Source organism: Salmo salar, chromosome 13, assembly GCF_965601325.2.
Source record: "Salmo salar chromosome 13, fSalSal1, whole genome shotgun sequence".
In the NCBI taxonomy this organism is placed as follows: domain Eukaryota; kingdom Metazoa; phylum Chordata; class Actinopteri; order Salmoniformes; family Salmonidae; genus Salmo; species Salmo salar.
Window position 1 is genome coordinate 106,529,125 of NC_138303.1, and position 16,325 is coordinate 106,545,449.

Below are 16,325 nucleotides of genomic sequence, written 5' to 3' on the forward strand. Positions count from 1 at the left end.
CTCTAGGAAGAGTCTTGAGGGTTCCAAACTTCTTCCATTTAAGAATAATGGAGGCCACTGTGTTCTTGGGGACCTTCAATGCTGCAGACATTTTTTGGTACCCTTCCCCATTTGTGCCTCAACACAATCCTGTCTCGGAGCTCTACGGACAATTCCTTCAACCTCATGGCTTGGTTTTTGCTCTGACATGCACTGTCAACTGTGGGACTTCATTTAGACAGGTGTGTGCCTTTCCAAATCATGAACAATTAATTTAATTTACCACAGGTGGACTCCAATCCCGAGTGACGCAGCGGTCTAAGGCACTGCATCTCAGTGCTTGAGGCATCACTACAGACACCCTGGTTCGATTCCAGGTGGTATCACAACAGGCCGTGATTGGGAGTCCCATAGGGCGGCGCACAATTGGCCCAGTGTCATCCGGGTTTGGCCGGTGTAGGCCGTCATTGTAATTAAGAATTTGTTCTTAACTGACTTGCCTAGTTCAATAAAATGCAAAAATTATCAATGGAAACAGGATGCAGCTGAGCTCAATTTCGAGTCTGATACAGGTATTTTTTAAATATTTTCGCTTTGACATTATGGGGTATTGTGTGTAGATTGATGAGGAGGGAAAAATGTAATCCATTTTAGAATAAGGCTGTAACGTAACGAAATGTGGAAAAGTTCAAGTGGTCTGAATAATTTTCCGAATGCACTGTATGTTTGGATGGATGGATGGATGGATGGATGGATGGATGTTTGAGTGAGTCTTACTATATATGTCAGGTTTGAAAGCTGTTCTATGTGGTTTGTTTGTCATTGTGTGTTTGTTTTTTCTAAAGCTGTCCTGCTTCTGCTGGCCTGCTTCTGTGAGTTTCTGAGGAGTCGCAGTATTGTAGTACAATAGTACTAGGCTACTTGTTGTACTGCATTACTGTTTTTTGTTGTCAATAAGCCACTCCCACTGTTTCTATATTTCTTATCAATGTGTAAAAAAATACAGTTTACACAAGTTTGTTCCAGGTGGCCATATTGTCCGGCGCGAATAACTTTTGCTTCTCTTGCTTGGTTCAGTCTCAATCGGCAGCCTATGCCCTGACCACACCAGGCCTACCTCCAGGATGGGAGGAGAGGAAGGACGCCAAGGGACGCACGTATTACGTCAATCATAACAACCGCTGCACCACCTGGACCAAGCCTATCCTCCAGGTACTTAGAGGCCTCACCTGGGGCACAGAGAGACTGCATGGGCCTGGGCTTACTCCTCCTTCCCTCTTCTGTCCTCATTCCATCAGGGCATTGTCCCACTCTTCCTCTCGTCCTCTCGTCCTGTCTTAAAGTGTGGCTCTGGGTGCATGTCTTACTTCAGGTCACCTTGAGTTTGTCCCTCTTCCTCCCTCTCCTCTCGTACTCTATTTTTTACTATGTGCCAAATACTAACTTGAGAAATGTGCACGTAACTCGGAAGTATTGATAAATGGGAGATTTCAGTGGAAATTTAAAATGGTGTGCGTGTATCTCGTGCATTCATTGGATGATCTCTCTTCTGCCGGATCATCTCCTTACCCTGTAACTTCCCTCACATTTCATCTGTCTATCACACACAGCCTTGTTCCTCCTTCTACCTGTGTTAACTAAAAAGTCTCTCCCTGACAGCACACTGAAGACGAGGCGAGTACCTCTGACTCCGGGGCTGAAGCCGCCTCCACCTCTTCCTCAGCCAACAACAATAGCCACCTGATTGAACCGCAAATACGCCGCGCCCGTAGTCTCAGTTCCCCTACCGTTACCCTGTCCTCCCCCTTAGAGGTGAGATTATCCAGCCTGTCCTGTTGGACTTCCTTCCTTCAATCTCTCCTATCTATCTCTCCTATCTATCTCTCCTATCTATCTCTCCTATCTATCTCTCCTATCTATCTCTCCTATCTATCTCTCCTATCTATCTATCTATCTATCTATCTATCTATCTATCTATCTATCTATCTATCTATCTATCTATCTATCTATCTATCTATCTATCTATCTATCTATCTATCTATCTATCTATCTATCTATCTGATGAGAGCACCCCACCACCACTCTACCCGCCCTCTAGACAACACTTTTCTTTCCTCCCTTGTTCCGTCATCCGCTCTCCTCCCGTCTAACACTCTCTGTTCCGTCATCTGCTCTCCTCCCGTCTAACACGCTCTGTTCCGTCATCTGCTCTCCTCCCGTCTAACACGCTCTGTTCCGTCATCTGCTCTCCTCCCGTCTAACACGCTCTGTTCCGTCATCTGCTCTCCTCCCGTCTAACACGCTCTGTTCCGTCATCTGCTCTCCTCCCGTCTAACACTCTCTGTTCCGTCATCTGCTCTCCTCCCGTCTAACACTCTCTGTTCCGTCATCCGCTCTCCTCCCGTCTAACATTCTCATGTCCTTCTACCTCTCCTCTCCTCTCTGTTTCAGGTTCAGCCTCTCTTCCTTCTTCATTTTCTCTTCTTCATCCTCTCTTCCTCCTACCTCTATCATTGTCCTGTCTGTCTCCTCTTTCTGTCTTTCAGATTCACATATTCAGCACCACTCTGCTGCATGCCACTGTTCTGTCATTATCTTCCCTTGACCGTTGTAATGCTGTTTACCTCATTTACTCCTTCTCAGCCAGTACTTTAACCACCTCAGTTTAACCTTATGTCACGTTGTGAGAGCATCTTTCATCTGAAGATCATTTTGAAGCTGACATTTTATTTTTAAACACCACTAACTTCAAGCAATGTCATTCAATTCAGTAATCTGAATATAATGGGTTTCAAAGTGCTGAAGTCTGACTGATTGTTGAACCATGGTGAGGCTTGGCATGGCTTAGCTATGATCAGGGAAAGATCTTTTTCCTTTTCTAATCTCCTCAACGTGTGATCTCTCCAGAGTTAACGAAGGCTACATCCCAAATGGCTACCTATTCCCTACATAGTCCGTATTGGGTTCTGGTACAAGGTAGTACACTACATCGAGAATAGGGTGCCATTTGGGACGTAAGGAGAGAGACACATTCATATGCAGCCCAGGCAATGGACTGAAACTCCATAGGATGGAGGGAGAGGGAGGGAGGGATGGGGAGAGAGGGAGATTCATATGCAGCCCAGGCAATGGACTGAAACTCCATAGGCGAGAGAGGGAGGGAGAGGGAGAGGGAGGGATGGAGGGAGGGAGAGGGGAGGGAGGGGGGGAGAGGGAGAGAGAGAGGGAGGGAGGGAGAGATTCATATGCAGCCCAGGCAGTGAACTGAAACCATAGGGGAGGGAGGGAGAGATTCATTCATATGCAGCCCAGGCAATAAACTGAAACTCCACAGCTTATGGATGGATGCAGGACCCTGTCCTGGAAGTGGGTCATGACTAATCTGCTATGAGATGCAATGAAAGCACTGAACGCTTTAGTTATTCTCCATGTGACAAGTTCACCTGTGATTGGTCTAGGCTTGTGACAATAGGGCACAGCACTCCTTGTTGGTCACCGGATGCAGAAGTGCACCAGATGTAAGAAGAGGGTTATATTATGTGGTGGACTGAACGGCTCTGATGTGACTTGATAAACCACACGTCAGTATTCTGTTACCCCCCCTGTCCGTTAACCCCACCCCCCCTGTCCGTTAACCCCACCCCCCCAGGCTATGGGCGGAAGGAAGTGTCTTCATTGAGCTTCCGAAAAGATCATCTGGTTTCCATTATTACCTTTATCAGCCTCATCTAAAAGTCCCAGACGTTATGTCACAATAGATTGAGAGGCTCTGCTGCTTCGCTGATTTAATATCTGAAGCAAGCTTTCGGCTCGAAGCGAACGTGAATATGTGGGACAAAGCTCACCCTGTTATTTCTCTGTCTGTCATACCCTTTGTTAAGCCTTATTGTGGTATTGAATAATTTGTATACACTGTGTGGAAAGGGAATGGCTGAGAAATAGCGTTTTTTATGATGCTTCTTAAGAGATGACAAATGGCGTCATATGGATTCTCAGTTCAATGTGTTGATAATACGCTTTCTGAGAACTCGGTGACAGTGGGATGTTTTTTTTCTTCTAAGATTGTCTTTAACGACGTCTTCTGATTTCTGCCACCACTTGATTGAAGAATATTTCATTACCAATATAGAGTATAGAAGGTGTTAGATATCCAGGCGGAAGGAGAGAACCAGAGCGCTGTTTCTTTGGGTCATCTGGAAGGTGTGTCGGTGATCTGTGTTCGGGTGATGTTGAAATGTTACATAATCGTAATGAAGTGAGGTTAGCAGCTGTTGGCCCTATCAGGTTAACCTCACTCATCACTGCGTGTGCGTGTGCGTGTGTGTGTGTGTGTGTGTGTGTGTGTGTGTGTGTGTGTGTGTGTGTGTGTGTGTGTGTGTGTGTGTGTGTGTGTGTGTGTGTGTGTGTGTGTGTGTGTGTGTGTGTGCGTGTGCGCGCGTGCTTAGCCTTATATTCAGGGGAATGTTGTGATCTGAATGATTATTGTCCTTTTTTTAATGGTCTTTTTGTGTTTTAAAAACCTCAGTCTAAGCAGTGTAAAAATCACCCCGATTAACTCTTTAGTCATCTCAGTTTAACCTGATTTAACTCTTTAGTTATATCCCAGTTTAACCTGATTTACAGTTGAAGTCGGAGGTTTACATACACTTATGTTGGAGTCATTAAAACTCTTTTTTCAACCACTCCACAAATTTCTTGTTAACAAACTATAGTTTTGGCAAGTCAGTTAGGACATCTACTTTGTGCATGACACAAGTAATTTTTCCAACAATTGTTTACAGACAGATTATTTCACTTATAATTCACTGTATCACAATTCCAGTGGGTCAGAAATTGACATTCACTAAGTTGACTGTGCCTTTAAACAACTTGGAAAATTCCAGAAAATGATGTCATGGCTTTGGAAGCTTCTGATAGGCTAATTGACATCATTTGAGTCAATTGGAGGTGTACCTGTGTATGTATTTCAAGGCCTACATTCAAACTCAGTGCCTCTTTGCTTTGACATCATGGGGAAATCAGCCAAGACCTCAGAAATGTTTTTGTAAACCTCCAAGTCTGGTTCATCCTTGAGAGCAATTTCCAAACACCTGAAGGTGCCACGTTCATCTGTACAAACAATAGTACGCGAGTATAAACACCATGGGACCACGCAGCCGTCATACCGCTCAGGAAGGAGACGCGTTCTGTCTCCTAGAGATGAACGTACTTTGGTGTGAAAAGTGCAAATCAATCCCAGAACAACAGCAAAGGACCTTGTGAAGATGCTGGAGGAACAGGTACAAAAGTATCTATATCCACAGTAAAACGAGTCCTACATCGTCATAAAAATAAAAATAAAACAGCTCAGCAAGGAAGAAGCCACTGCTTCAAAACCGCCATTGAAAAGCCAGACTACGGTTTGCAACTGCACATGGGGACAAAGATTGTACTTTTTGGAGAAATGTCCTCTGGTCTGATAACTGTTTGGCCATAATGACAATCGTTATGTTTGGAGGAAAAAGGGGGAGGCTTGCAAGCCGAAGAACACCATCCCAACCGTGAAGCACGGGGGTGGCGGCATCATATTGTGTGTGTGCTTTGCTGCAGGAGGGACTGGTGCACTTCACAAAATAGATGGCATTATGAGGCAGGAAAAGTATGTGGATATATTGAAGCAACATCTCAAGACATCAGTCAGGAAGTTGAAGCTTGGTCGCAAATGGGTCTTCCAAATGGACAATGACCCCAAGCATACTTCCAAAGTTGTTGCAAAATGGCTTAAGGACAACAAAGTCAAGGTATTGGAGTGGCCATCACAAAGCCCTGACTCAATCCTATAGAAAACGTGTGGGCAGAACTGAAAAGCGTGTTTGAGCAAGGATGCCTATAAACCTGACTCAGTTCTGTCAGGAGGAATGGGCCAAAATTCACCCAACTTATTGTGGGAAGCTTGTGGAAGGCTGCCCGAAACATTTGACCCAAGTTAAAGGCAATGCTACCAAATACTTATTGAGTGTATGTAAACTTCTGACCCACTGGGAATGTGATAAAGGAAATAAAAGCTGAAATAAATCATTCTCTCTCCTATTATTCTGACATGTCACATTCTTAAAATAAAGTGGTGATCCTAACTGATCTAAGACAGGGAATTGCGAAAAACTGAGTTTAAATGTATTTGGCTAAGGTGTATGTAAACTTCCGACTTCAATTGTAACTCTTTAGTCATATCCCAGTTTAACCTGATTTAACTCTTTAGTCATTTCCCAGCTTAACCATTTGCTTAAGGCCTTGCCTACACCTAGCAACTTGTTTTTTAAATGATATGAGCAAAAAATATTCAATTTACTTTGGAACGGCAGACAAAATGAATGGGCCTATTTATATAATGAATATGAATTCGGAGGGCAGAAATTATAAAATATTAAAGCATTAGACCTCTCACTAAAGGCATCAGTCATACACAAGTTATGCTTAAATCCAACCTGGTTCACTAACAGATTAGAAAGAATGTCTCACACCTTGTTGAAGAATGGCCTTTTTCCCTTTATTCAGATTACGACCTCTCACTTTCGGTTATTTGAAAATGAAATCATCTCCAAAAGGTTATTTTTAAAACAAGCCATAGAAAGTTGGTTGCAATTTCAGTTTAATCCAACAGAAAAGAGAGAACAAATAATACAACAAATATTGTGGTTAAACTGAAATATACTAATTGATTAAACAAATATGTATTTCTTTCAAAAAATAAAAAAAGGTATAATCTTTTGTAAATGATATCATAAATAGGACTGGTGGAGTTATGTCTGCTCGACCCAAAAATACAACCAGCATTACCACAAAAATGTAAGGGGGAAAAGTAAGGAACTTGTCTGTTGGCCCTACATTAAAAACCAAAATTGGTTAAAGAAAATGTGATGAATAGAGCTGTAGAGTTCCTCTGTGGAGATAGGAGAACCTTCAAGAAGGACAATCATCTCTGCAGCACTCCACTAATCAGGCCTTTATGCTGGAGTGGCCAGACAAAAGCCACTCCTCAGTAAAATAGCCATGACAGCCCACTTGAAGTTGGCCAAAAGGCACCTAAAGACTCTCAGACCATGAGAAACAACCTTCTCTGGTCTGATGAAACCAAGATTGAACTCTTTGGCCTGAATGCCAAGCATCACATCTGGAGGAAATCTGGCACCATCCCTACGTTGAAGCATGGTGGTGGCAGTGGCAGGAACTGGGAGACTAGTCATGATTGAGGCAAAGATGAGCAGAGCAAAGTACAGAGAGATCCTTGATGAAAACCTGCTCCAGAGCACTCAGGACCTCAGGCTGGGGAGAAAGTTCACCTTCCAAAAGGACAACGACCCTAAGCACACAGCCCAGACAACGAAGGAGTGGCTTCAGGACAGGTCTCTGAATGTTCTGGAGTGGCCCGGACTTGAACCCAATCGAACATCTCTGGAGAGACCTGAAAATAGTTGTGCAGCAACGCTCCCCGTCCAACCTGACAGAGCTTGAGAGGATCTGCAGAAAACAATTGGAGAAACTCCCCAAATACAGGTGTACCAAGCTTGTAGCGTCATACCCAAGAAGACTCGAGGGTGTAATTGCTGCCAAAGGTGTGTCAACAAAGTATTTAGTAAAGTGTCTGAATACTTATGTAAATGTCGTATTTCAGGTTTTTATTTTTAATAAAATAGCAAAAAATAGAATATAAAACCGTTTTTGCTTTGTCATTTTGTGTAGATTGATGAGGGGAAAAAATTATGTAACAATTTTAGAATAAGGCTGTCATGTAACAGAATTTGGAAAATGTCAAGGGGTCTGAATACTTTCCGAATGCACCGTATAAATATATTTTATACATGCATTTAACCCCTTTTTTTGTCACTGAACTATCTCCATATATACACTTTTTTTATACAGGTAGTGGGGACCTTAAGATGAGTCTTGTGAGACTTTTGGGCATTCTAGAGCAAAACACCCGAAATGTACGTGTTCGTGAGAGACTCAACTTTCCACATAGGGGTCATATTAGTGTGTAGCCCAAACTGTTGGGACGCTACAGACAGAAGTTGGCAGACGAGGCTGTACCGACTTCAGACTAGTCCCTTGATGCTTGTGGGGGTCATAGAGCAAAACGGTGTTCGTGAGAGTCTCGTCTTTTCACAGAAAAAGTTTGTAGAAGACCGATTTTTCCAGATGTCTCATAGTATGACAAACACCGCTCTAGCTTTGCCACCTTTCACTGCAGATGCGGGAGGCGGCGATATCAGCGGAGGAGGCGGTGGATTTTAAGACACAGCCCATGCAAAAGAAAACATCTCTCTAGCTTAAACTGCTGGATTTTGATAGGGATTTACTTACTTAGATTGATGCACGGGTGCGTCGATAGACTCTTAAGGATTTTAAATACTGTTCATTATCAGATGCGTCATTTAATTGTATTATAAGACCTCAAGCTAAAGGAACATGAACAGGAGTGAGGGATCAGGTGGTAATCTCCCTCTAGACTTGTTTGTTTATTACAGCAATTAAAGCCCACAGTTAATTACACTAATGGGCAGGTCATATGTAATTATAATGCTGCATTATCTTAGAACCCAAGTGAACAAGGTTGTTGTGTCAATTATGGTTGGCACTGTAATACAATGCATGTACAAAATCAAAATAAGTTGTTTTCATGGCAGCCTCATCTGAGTGGTGAGGAACTTTCTAGAGAGGGAAACTGGAAGGAGAGTTAATTAAAGATTGGAGGAGGGACTGGGGAAGTGTTTTTCTCAGACTTACGGAGAGAGAGAGAGTAGATTGAGGTGAAGTCCTCAACTTGTCAAAGTGGTCATTTACATTTTTCATAGGAGATAACAGAATAATTAAGACAACCTTTTCTCTCGTATTAAAAGTCAGATATCATCAAGGAACAGAAAGATAATGTGTTTTTTAAGGGGTATGTAGGTACTGGCCTAATTAAGTTGGACATATTTGCTTTAAAAGTGATTCGGAAGTTAAGACTGTATATATAGGAACTTTTGCCGTGCAACAAATTGTTGCTACTTGCTAGGAATTTCCTTAGTGTGGCACACATGAGCTGAAGACATATGAGTCCTTCACATTCTAGTCTGTTGGGTTCTGTCCTACTCTAGGGGGCAGCCAACAACATAGCTGTGCGTCGGGCGGTGAAGGACACCCTCTCCAACCCCCAGTCCCCCCAGCCCTCCCCCTACAGCTCCCCCAAGTCAGGACATCAGTCCCAGCAGAGCTTCCTGCCCCCGGGGTGGGAGATGAGGATAGCACCCAACGGAAGACCCTTCTTCATAGACCACAACAGCAGGCTCACCACATGGGTGAGATGATACTGCTACTTCTAATTCTTCTTCCCTCTTTTTCCTTTTCATCATCGTCTTGCAGCTACTAGGTCTACTGCTATTGTACAGTATCAGCCAGTCCTCATACTCCCCTTGGCCCTGCCCCTTCCCCTTGGCCCTGCCCCTTCCCCTTGGCCCTGCCCCTTCCCCTTGGCCCTGCCCCTTCCCCTTGGCCCTGCCCCTTCCCCTTGGCCCTGCCCCTTCCCCTTGGCCCTTCCCCTTGGCCCTTCCCCTTGGCCCTGCCCCTTCCCCTTGGCCCTTCCCCTTGGCCCTGCCCCTTCCCCTTGGCCCTGCCCCTTCCCCTTGGCCCTTCCCCTTGGCCCTGCCCCTTGGCCCTGCCCCTTGGCCCTGCCCCTTGGCCCTGCCCCTTGGCCCTGCCCCTTGGCCCTGCCCCTTCCCCTTGGCCCTGCCCCTTCCCCTTGGCCCTGCCCCTTCCCCTTGGCCCTGCCCCTTGGCCCTGCCCCATGGCCCTGCCCCATGGCCCTGCCCCTTGGCCCTGCCCCTTCCCCTTGGCCCTGCCCCTTCCCCTTGGCCCTGCCCCTTCCCCTTGGCCCTGCCCCTTCCCCTTGGCCCTGCCCCTTCCCCTTGGCCCTGCCCCTTCCCCTTGGCCCTGCCCCTTGGCCCTGCCCCTTGGCCCTGCCCCATGGCCCTGCCCCTTGGCCCTGCCCCTTCCCCTTGGCCCTGCCCCTGCCCCATGGCCCTGCCCCTTGGCCCTGCCCCATGGCCCTGCCCCTTGGCCCTGCCCCTTCCCCTTGGCCCTGCCCCTGCCCCATGGCCCTGCCCCTTGGCCCTGCCCCTTCCCCTTGGCCCTGCCCCTGCCCCATGGCCCTGCCCCTTGGCCCTGCCCCATGGCCCTGCCCCTTGGCCCTGCCCCATGGCCCTGCCCCTTGGCCCTGCTCCTTCCCCTTGGCCCTGCTCCTTCCCCATGGCCCTGCCCCTTGGCCCTGCCCCATGGCCCTGCCCCTTGGCCCTGCCCCATGGCCCTGCCCCTTGGCCCTGCCCCATGGCCCTGCCCCTTGGCCCTGCTCCTTCCCCTTGGCCCTGTTATCTGCTGCTGTTTGATAATAGTGCTAACCATTGTGCTAACCATTTTGTTTTATGTTCTTATGACTGTTAGTACTTAAAAAAAATAAGTATTGACCTGCCCAGGGACTATAGAACATTAGCTGGTTTGATAAATCTGTCATATTTACAGATTGTTGATCAATGCAAATTGGTGATGTTCTGCCAAGTAGGCGAACAGCCTAAAAAAATGCTTTCTGCGCAGACCCATTTGTCTAAAAACAAAGTGTCCGAGCCAACAGCTAACAGCTCTAGTCTACAGTATAGACTAGAGGGGGCGAGGCGACCTCTGGTGTACAAAAGTAGTATCAAAAAAATTCACTCACTCAATCTCATTTCGTCAGCCCCACTTTACAGTAGTTGGACCTCCTTAAGAAATGTAATCAATTTGAGTGTAGTAGGAGAGATTGTATTGAATGTGGTTTATTCCAAGCAAAGTGGGTACATTTATTTTTGTGTGGTTAATAAAGATTGTGTGGATAGTTATCTATCTGAAATTAAATGATTGGCCCCTCCTGTGTCAAATTGACAGCACATTGGATTATTTAGATTTGAACATTGTGTGTGTCTGTCTCTGTGTGTCTGTCTCTGTGTGTCTCTCTCTGTGTGTCTCTCTCTGTGTGTCTCTCTCTGTGTGTCTCTGTCTCTCGCTCTCTCTCCTTCCTGTCTCTCGCTCTCTCTCCTTCCTGTCTCTCGCTCTCTCTCTCTCCTTCCTGTCTCTCGCTCTCTCTCTCTCCTTCCTCTCTCCTTCCTCTCTCTCTCCTCTCTCTCCTTTCTCTCTCTCTCCTTTCTCTCTCTCTCCTTTCTCTCTCTCTCTCTCTCTCTCTCTCTCTCTCTCTCTCTCTCTCTTTCTCTCTCTCTCTCTCTCTCCTTTCTCTCTCTCTCTCTCTCTCCTTTCTCTCTCTCTCTCTCTCCTTTCTCTCTCTCTCTCTCCTTTCTCTCTCTTTCTCTCTCTCTCCTTTCTCTCTCCTTTCTCTCTCTCTCTCCTTTCTCTCTCTCTCTCCTTTCTCTCTCTCTCTCTCCTTTCTCTCTCTCTCTCTCCTTTCTCTCTCTCTCTCTCCTTTCTCTCTCTCTCTCTCCTTTCTCTCTCTCTCTCCTTTCTCTCTCTCTCTTCTCTCTCTCTCCTTTCTCTCTCTCTCTCCTTTCTCTCCTTTCTCTCTCTCTCTCTCTCTCTCTCTCTCTCCTTTCTCTCTCTCTCCTTTCTCTCTGTCTCTTGCGCTCTGTCCTCTTTTCTCCTATTTCCCCATCAGGAGGACCCAAGGTTGAAGTATCCAGTCCACATGAGAACAAAGGCCTCTCTGGACCCTGGTGACCTGGGGCCTCTTCCTGTAAGTACAGTTTCTAACCTCTTTTGAACCCTTCATAACCCTTCATAATCGTTATATCTCCTGAAGGACCAAGTACTCTCTAGCTCACCTTTCCTCTGGATTATCTTAATGCACATTTTATTTCAACATTAAACAATCACATATCACCTTTACAGAATGGGGCGAAATCATCAATGTACAAAATATGAAGCATTAATTGTTGTTGCTCGGAATAATTTTCCGTTCTGAGATTATAACTAGGGCCGAGACGATACCAGTATCACCATACTTGTTAGTATCGTGGCAAGGAAACAAAACACAAAGTGGATATAACTTCTGTTGGAAACAAACATCATAATGTTGTCATCCAGAGTTACATGTATTTATTTTCCAAGCTGAAGCACACAATATTTTACCCACAGCTGGTTTTAAAGGGATCAAATAGTGTCGATCAGCTTCGTGTTTTCATTGTTGCCATGGAAAAAGTATTGTGAAGCTGGTATCGTCCCAGACCTACTTAATACATGCTGACATTTTGCCTGGTCCTCCTTTTGAGGTTATTATTGTGGAACTGCTTAAGTCATGGACTGGCCTGGCAAAGCTTTGGAGTGGAAGCACACTTGACCTTTTTTTTGTTGAGTGTGGGAATGAAGCAAGCCGGGCGGGCACAGTGTGAAATGAGAGTAGAGTGTTGCTGAATTCCAAATGTGAATCGATCACCAGCCTCTACTACCTAGGAACTCTGTAGCTCTAAAGACACTGGCTAGGTATAAGTAGGGATGTGCATCTTTCCCTTTCAAGATGATTCGATACGTGTCTAGATACAATGGCTCTGATAAGATACAGGAACCAAACGTTTTAGTTTGAAACAATTCGGTTTGATTAGAGGAACGAATCAATGCGATTCAGTTCGACGCAATACGAACATTTGTTGCATAATCACATACATTTTTCATTCTAAATTGAAATCTGCTGCTGATGAAGCTCATGAGCTGTGCTTCTCTGAGCCGGGCCTCTCTGAGCCGGGCCTCTCTGAGCCGGGCCTCTCTGAGCTGGATCTGTGTGTGTGTTAATATGGTGTATGTAAGCCATAAGGGAAACTGGGCCTCTACCACACCGCTATCAGTTAGGGGGGAAATGTTTTCTGTTTGTCCCCATTTTTGTACATTAAAAGTGTTAGCACTAGTGATGTATCAATATTTATATATGTTTTTACCATCATTACCCTGTATATCTAAAAATGACCATATAATATATACTGATGGTTTCAAGCAAAACTACCAAAACTATTGCTGATGGTGAACCTGAACAAGCGGAATACAATCTGTCAGCCCAGATCAGCATGTATAGGCAGATAGCTTTAACTGTTAAGGCTACTTTTATCCCGGGAAAACGCAATTTTCAACAGCGCATTTGATAAAATAAAAATGTAGCAAATGCCATTGGTTGTCACTCAACTAGGGGGCAGGTAGCCTAGTGGTTAGAGCATTAGACTAGTAACCGAAATGTTGCAAAATCGAATTCCCGAGCTGACAAGGATAAAAATCTGTCATTCTGCCCCTGAACAAGGCAGTTAACCCACTGTTCCCCTGAACAAGGCAGTTAACCCACTGTTCCCCTGAACAAGGCAGTTAACCCACTGTTCCCCTGAACAAGGCAGTTAACCCACTGTTCCCCAGTAGGCCGTCATTGAAAATAACAATTTGTTCTTAACTGACTCGCCTAGTTAAATAAAGATAAAAAAAAGCCTAATTCCGCACAAGTCATTCTACAAACATTTGAATGCTGAAGGTGACGGATGGGCAGATGTGCCAGGTCAGGAATATGCCTAGCATAAATGCATTCTTAGTTTGACAGTGAAGAAGACGCAGTTGTCACAAAATATTAGGTATTTTCTGAAGGTTGAAAGAAAGTAAAAAATCAAATAAGCGTAAATTCGTAAAGTTTGAATCTATTTCCTGACCGGTGCATGCTATATTTGGATCTGTTTGGGGTACCACGGACAGATGCTTATCGGTGAATCGTTACATCTGTACGTATAAGCAATTCTCACAATTTGACAAACCCTCACTTTGAGGAGAATGCACACACTTGACATGTAGCTGTACCCCTTATTCTTCTAAATGAAATGAGGCTTCCTGGCGCTAGCGGTGTGTTTGTTTTCTCTCTGTTCTCTCCATGGCGTGGGGGGGGACGTCTTATGTGCCACGCCCGTCTTACTGGCAGACCCTACCAAACCTACCAGAGGAGGTTGGTGCTGAATGCAACCGTACAGCGCAGCCTTCCTCTGCCTGCCTTGTCTTACTGTGACTGCCTGCCCTATGCCCTGTGCTGCAGACTGCACTCTCTCTCTCTCTCTCATAACTGGCATGATGGTTGGATGACTGTGTTGTCTCATCGCTCCCCCCTCCTCTCTATGCTCGTCCCCCCCCCCCCATCACCCCCTTCTCATTCTCCATCAGAGTCCCCCAGCCCCCACTCAGCCCCCCCAGACTGCACAATGTTCAGTGTCTGGGGTAGTGGTCCCCAGGGAGGGTAGTGGGGAGTGTAGTGTTCCCCAGGGAGTGTAGTGTTCCCCAGGGAGTGTAGTGTTCCCCAGGGAGTGTAGTGTTCCCCAGGGAGGGCAGTGGTCTCCAGGGAGGGCAGTGGTCTCCAGGGAGGGCAGTGGTCTCCAGGGAGGGCAGTGGTCTCCAGGGAGGGCAGTGGTCTCCAGGGAGGGCAGTGGTCTCCAGGGAGGGCAGTGAAGAGGGCAGTAGTCTCCAGGGAGGGTAATGAAGAGGGCAGTAGTCTCCAGGGAGGGCAGTAGTCTCCAGGGAGGGCAGTAGTCTCCAGGGAGGGCAGTGAAGAGGGCAGTGGTCTCCAGGGAGGGCAGTAGTCTCCAGGGAGGGCAGTGGTCTCCAGGGAGGGTAGTGAAGAGGGCAGTGGTCTCCAGGGAGGGCAGTGGTCTCCAGGGAGGGCAGTGGTCTCCAGGGAGGGCAGTGGTCTCCAGGGAGGGCAGTGAAGAGGGCAGTAGTCTCCAGGGAGGGTAGTGTTACCCAGGGAGGGTAGTGAAGAGGGCAGTGGTCTCCAGGGAGGGCAGTGGTCTCCAGGGAGGGCAGTGGTCTCCAGGGAGGGTAGTGAAGAGGGCAGTAGTCTCCAGGGAGGGCAGTAGTCTCCAGGGAGGGCAGTAGTCTCCAGGGAGGGCAGTAGTCTCCAGGGAGGGCAGTAGTCTCCAGGGAGGGCAGTAGTCTCCAGGGAGGGCAGTGAAGAGGGCAGTAGTCTCCAGGGAGGGTAATGAAGAGGGCAGTAGTCTCCAGGGAGGGCAGTAGTCTCCAGGGAGGGCAGTGGTCTCCAGGGAGGGCAGTGGTCTCCAGGGAGGGCAGTGGTCTCCAGGGAGGGCAGTGGTCTCCAGGGAGGGCAGTAGTCTCCAGGGAGGGCAGTAGTCTCCAGGGAGGGCAGTGAAGAGGGCAGTAGTCTCCAGGGAGGGCAGTGGTCTCCAGGGAGGGTAGTGAAGAGGGCAGTGGTCTCCAGGGAGGGCAGTGGTCTCCAGGGAGGGCAGTGAAGAGGGCAGTAGTCTCCAGGGAGGGCAGTGGTCTCCAGGGAGGGCAGTGGTCTCCAGGGAGGGCAGTAGTCTCCAGGGAGGGCAGTGAAGAGGGCAGTGGTCTCCAGGGAGGGCAGTAGTCTCCAGGGAGGGCAGTAGTCTCCAGGGAGGGCAGTAGTCTCCAGGGAGGGCAGTAGTCTCCAGGGAGGGCAGTAGTCTCCAGGGAGGGCAGTAGTCTCCAGGGAGGGCAGTGGTCTCCAGGGAGGGTAGTGAAGAGGGCAGTGGTCTCCAGGGAGGGCAGTGAAGAGAGCAGTAGTCTCCAGGGAGGGCAGTGGTCTCCAGGGAGGGTAGTGAAGAGGGCAGTAGTCTCCAGGGAGGGCAGTAGTCTCCAGGGAGGGCAGTAGTCTCCAGGGAGGGCAGTAGTCTCCAGGGAGGGCAGTAGTCTCCAGGGAGGGCAGTGGGGAGGGCAGTAGTCTCCAGGGAGGGCAGTGAAGAGGGCAGTAGTCTCCAGGGAGGGTAATGAAGAGGGCAGTAGTCTCCAGGGAGGGCAGTAGTCTCCAGGGAGGGCAGTAGTCTCCAGGGAGGGCAGTGGTCTCCAGGGAGGGCAGTGGTCTCCAGGGAGGGCAGTGGTCTCCAGGGAGGGCAGTGGTCTCCAGGGAGGGCAGTAGTCTCCAGGGAGGGCAGTAGTCTCCAGGGAGGGCAGTAGTCTCCAGGGAGGGCAGTGGGGAGGGCAGTAGTCTCCAGGGAGGGCAGTGAAGAGGGCAGTAGTCTCCAGGGAGTGTAGTGTTCCCCAGGGAGGGTAGTGAAGAGGGCAGTGGTCTCCAGGGAGGGCAGTGGTCTCCAGGGAGGGCAGTGGTCTCCAGGGAGGGCAGTGGTCTCCAGGGAGGGTAGTGAAGAGGGCAGTAGTCTCCAGGGAGGGCAGTAGTCTCCAGGGAGGGCAGTAGTCTCCAGGGAGGGCAGTAGTCTCCAGGGAGGGCAGTAGTCTCCAGGGAGGGCAGTAGTCTCCGGGGAGGGCAGTAGTCTCCGGGGAGGGCAGTAGTCTCCAGGGAGGGCAGTGAAGAGGGCAGTAGTCTCCAGGGAGGGTAGTGAAGAGGGCAGTAGTCTCCAGGGAGGGCAGTA

At 47.8% G+C, this 16,325-nt stretch overlaps 1 protein-coding gene across 17 annotated transcripts in view; it reads left to right on the plus strand.

Moving 5' to 3' along the window:
* The window catches only part of nedd4l (NEDD4 like E3 ubiquitin protein ligase), a 122,154-nt gene that overhangs the window by 80,372 nt on the left and 25,457 nt on the right, over window positions 1-16,325 (plus strand). For 10 of the 17 annotated variants that reach the window (XM_082960560.1, XM_082960561.1, XM_082960562.1 and 7 more), the window contains 5 exons: window positions 825-851; window positions 1,057-1,191; window positions 1,639-1,791; window positions 9,096-9,296; window positions 11,630-11,707. In XM_082960560.1, coding sequence (XP_082816686.1) covers window positions 825-851; window positions 1,057-1,191; window positions 1,639-1,791; window positions 9,096-9,296; window positions 11,630-11,707 — 594 coding nt within the window. The remainder of the gene's footprint in view (window positions 1-824; window positions 852-1,056; window positions 1,192-1,638; window positions 1,792-9,095; window positions 9,297-11,629; window positions 11,708-16,325) is intronic. The other 7 variants (XM_014138865.3, XM_014138866.3, XM_045692593.2 and 4 more) reach the window with 1 other exon arrangement.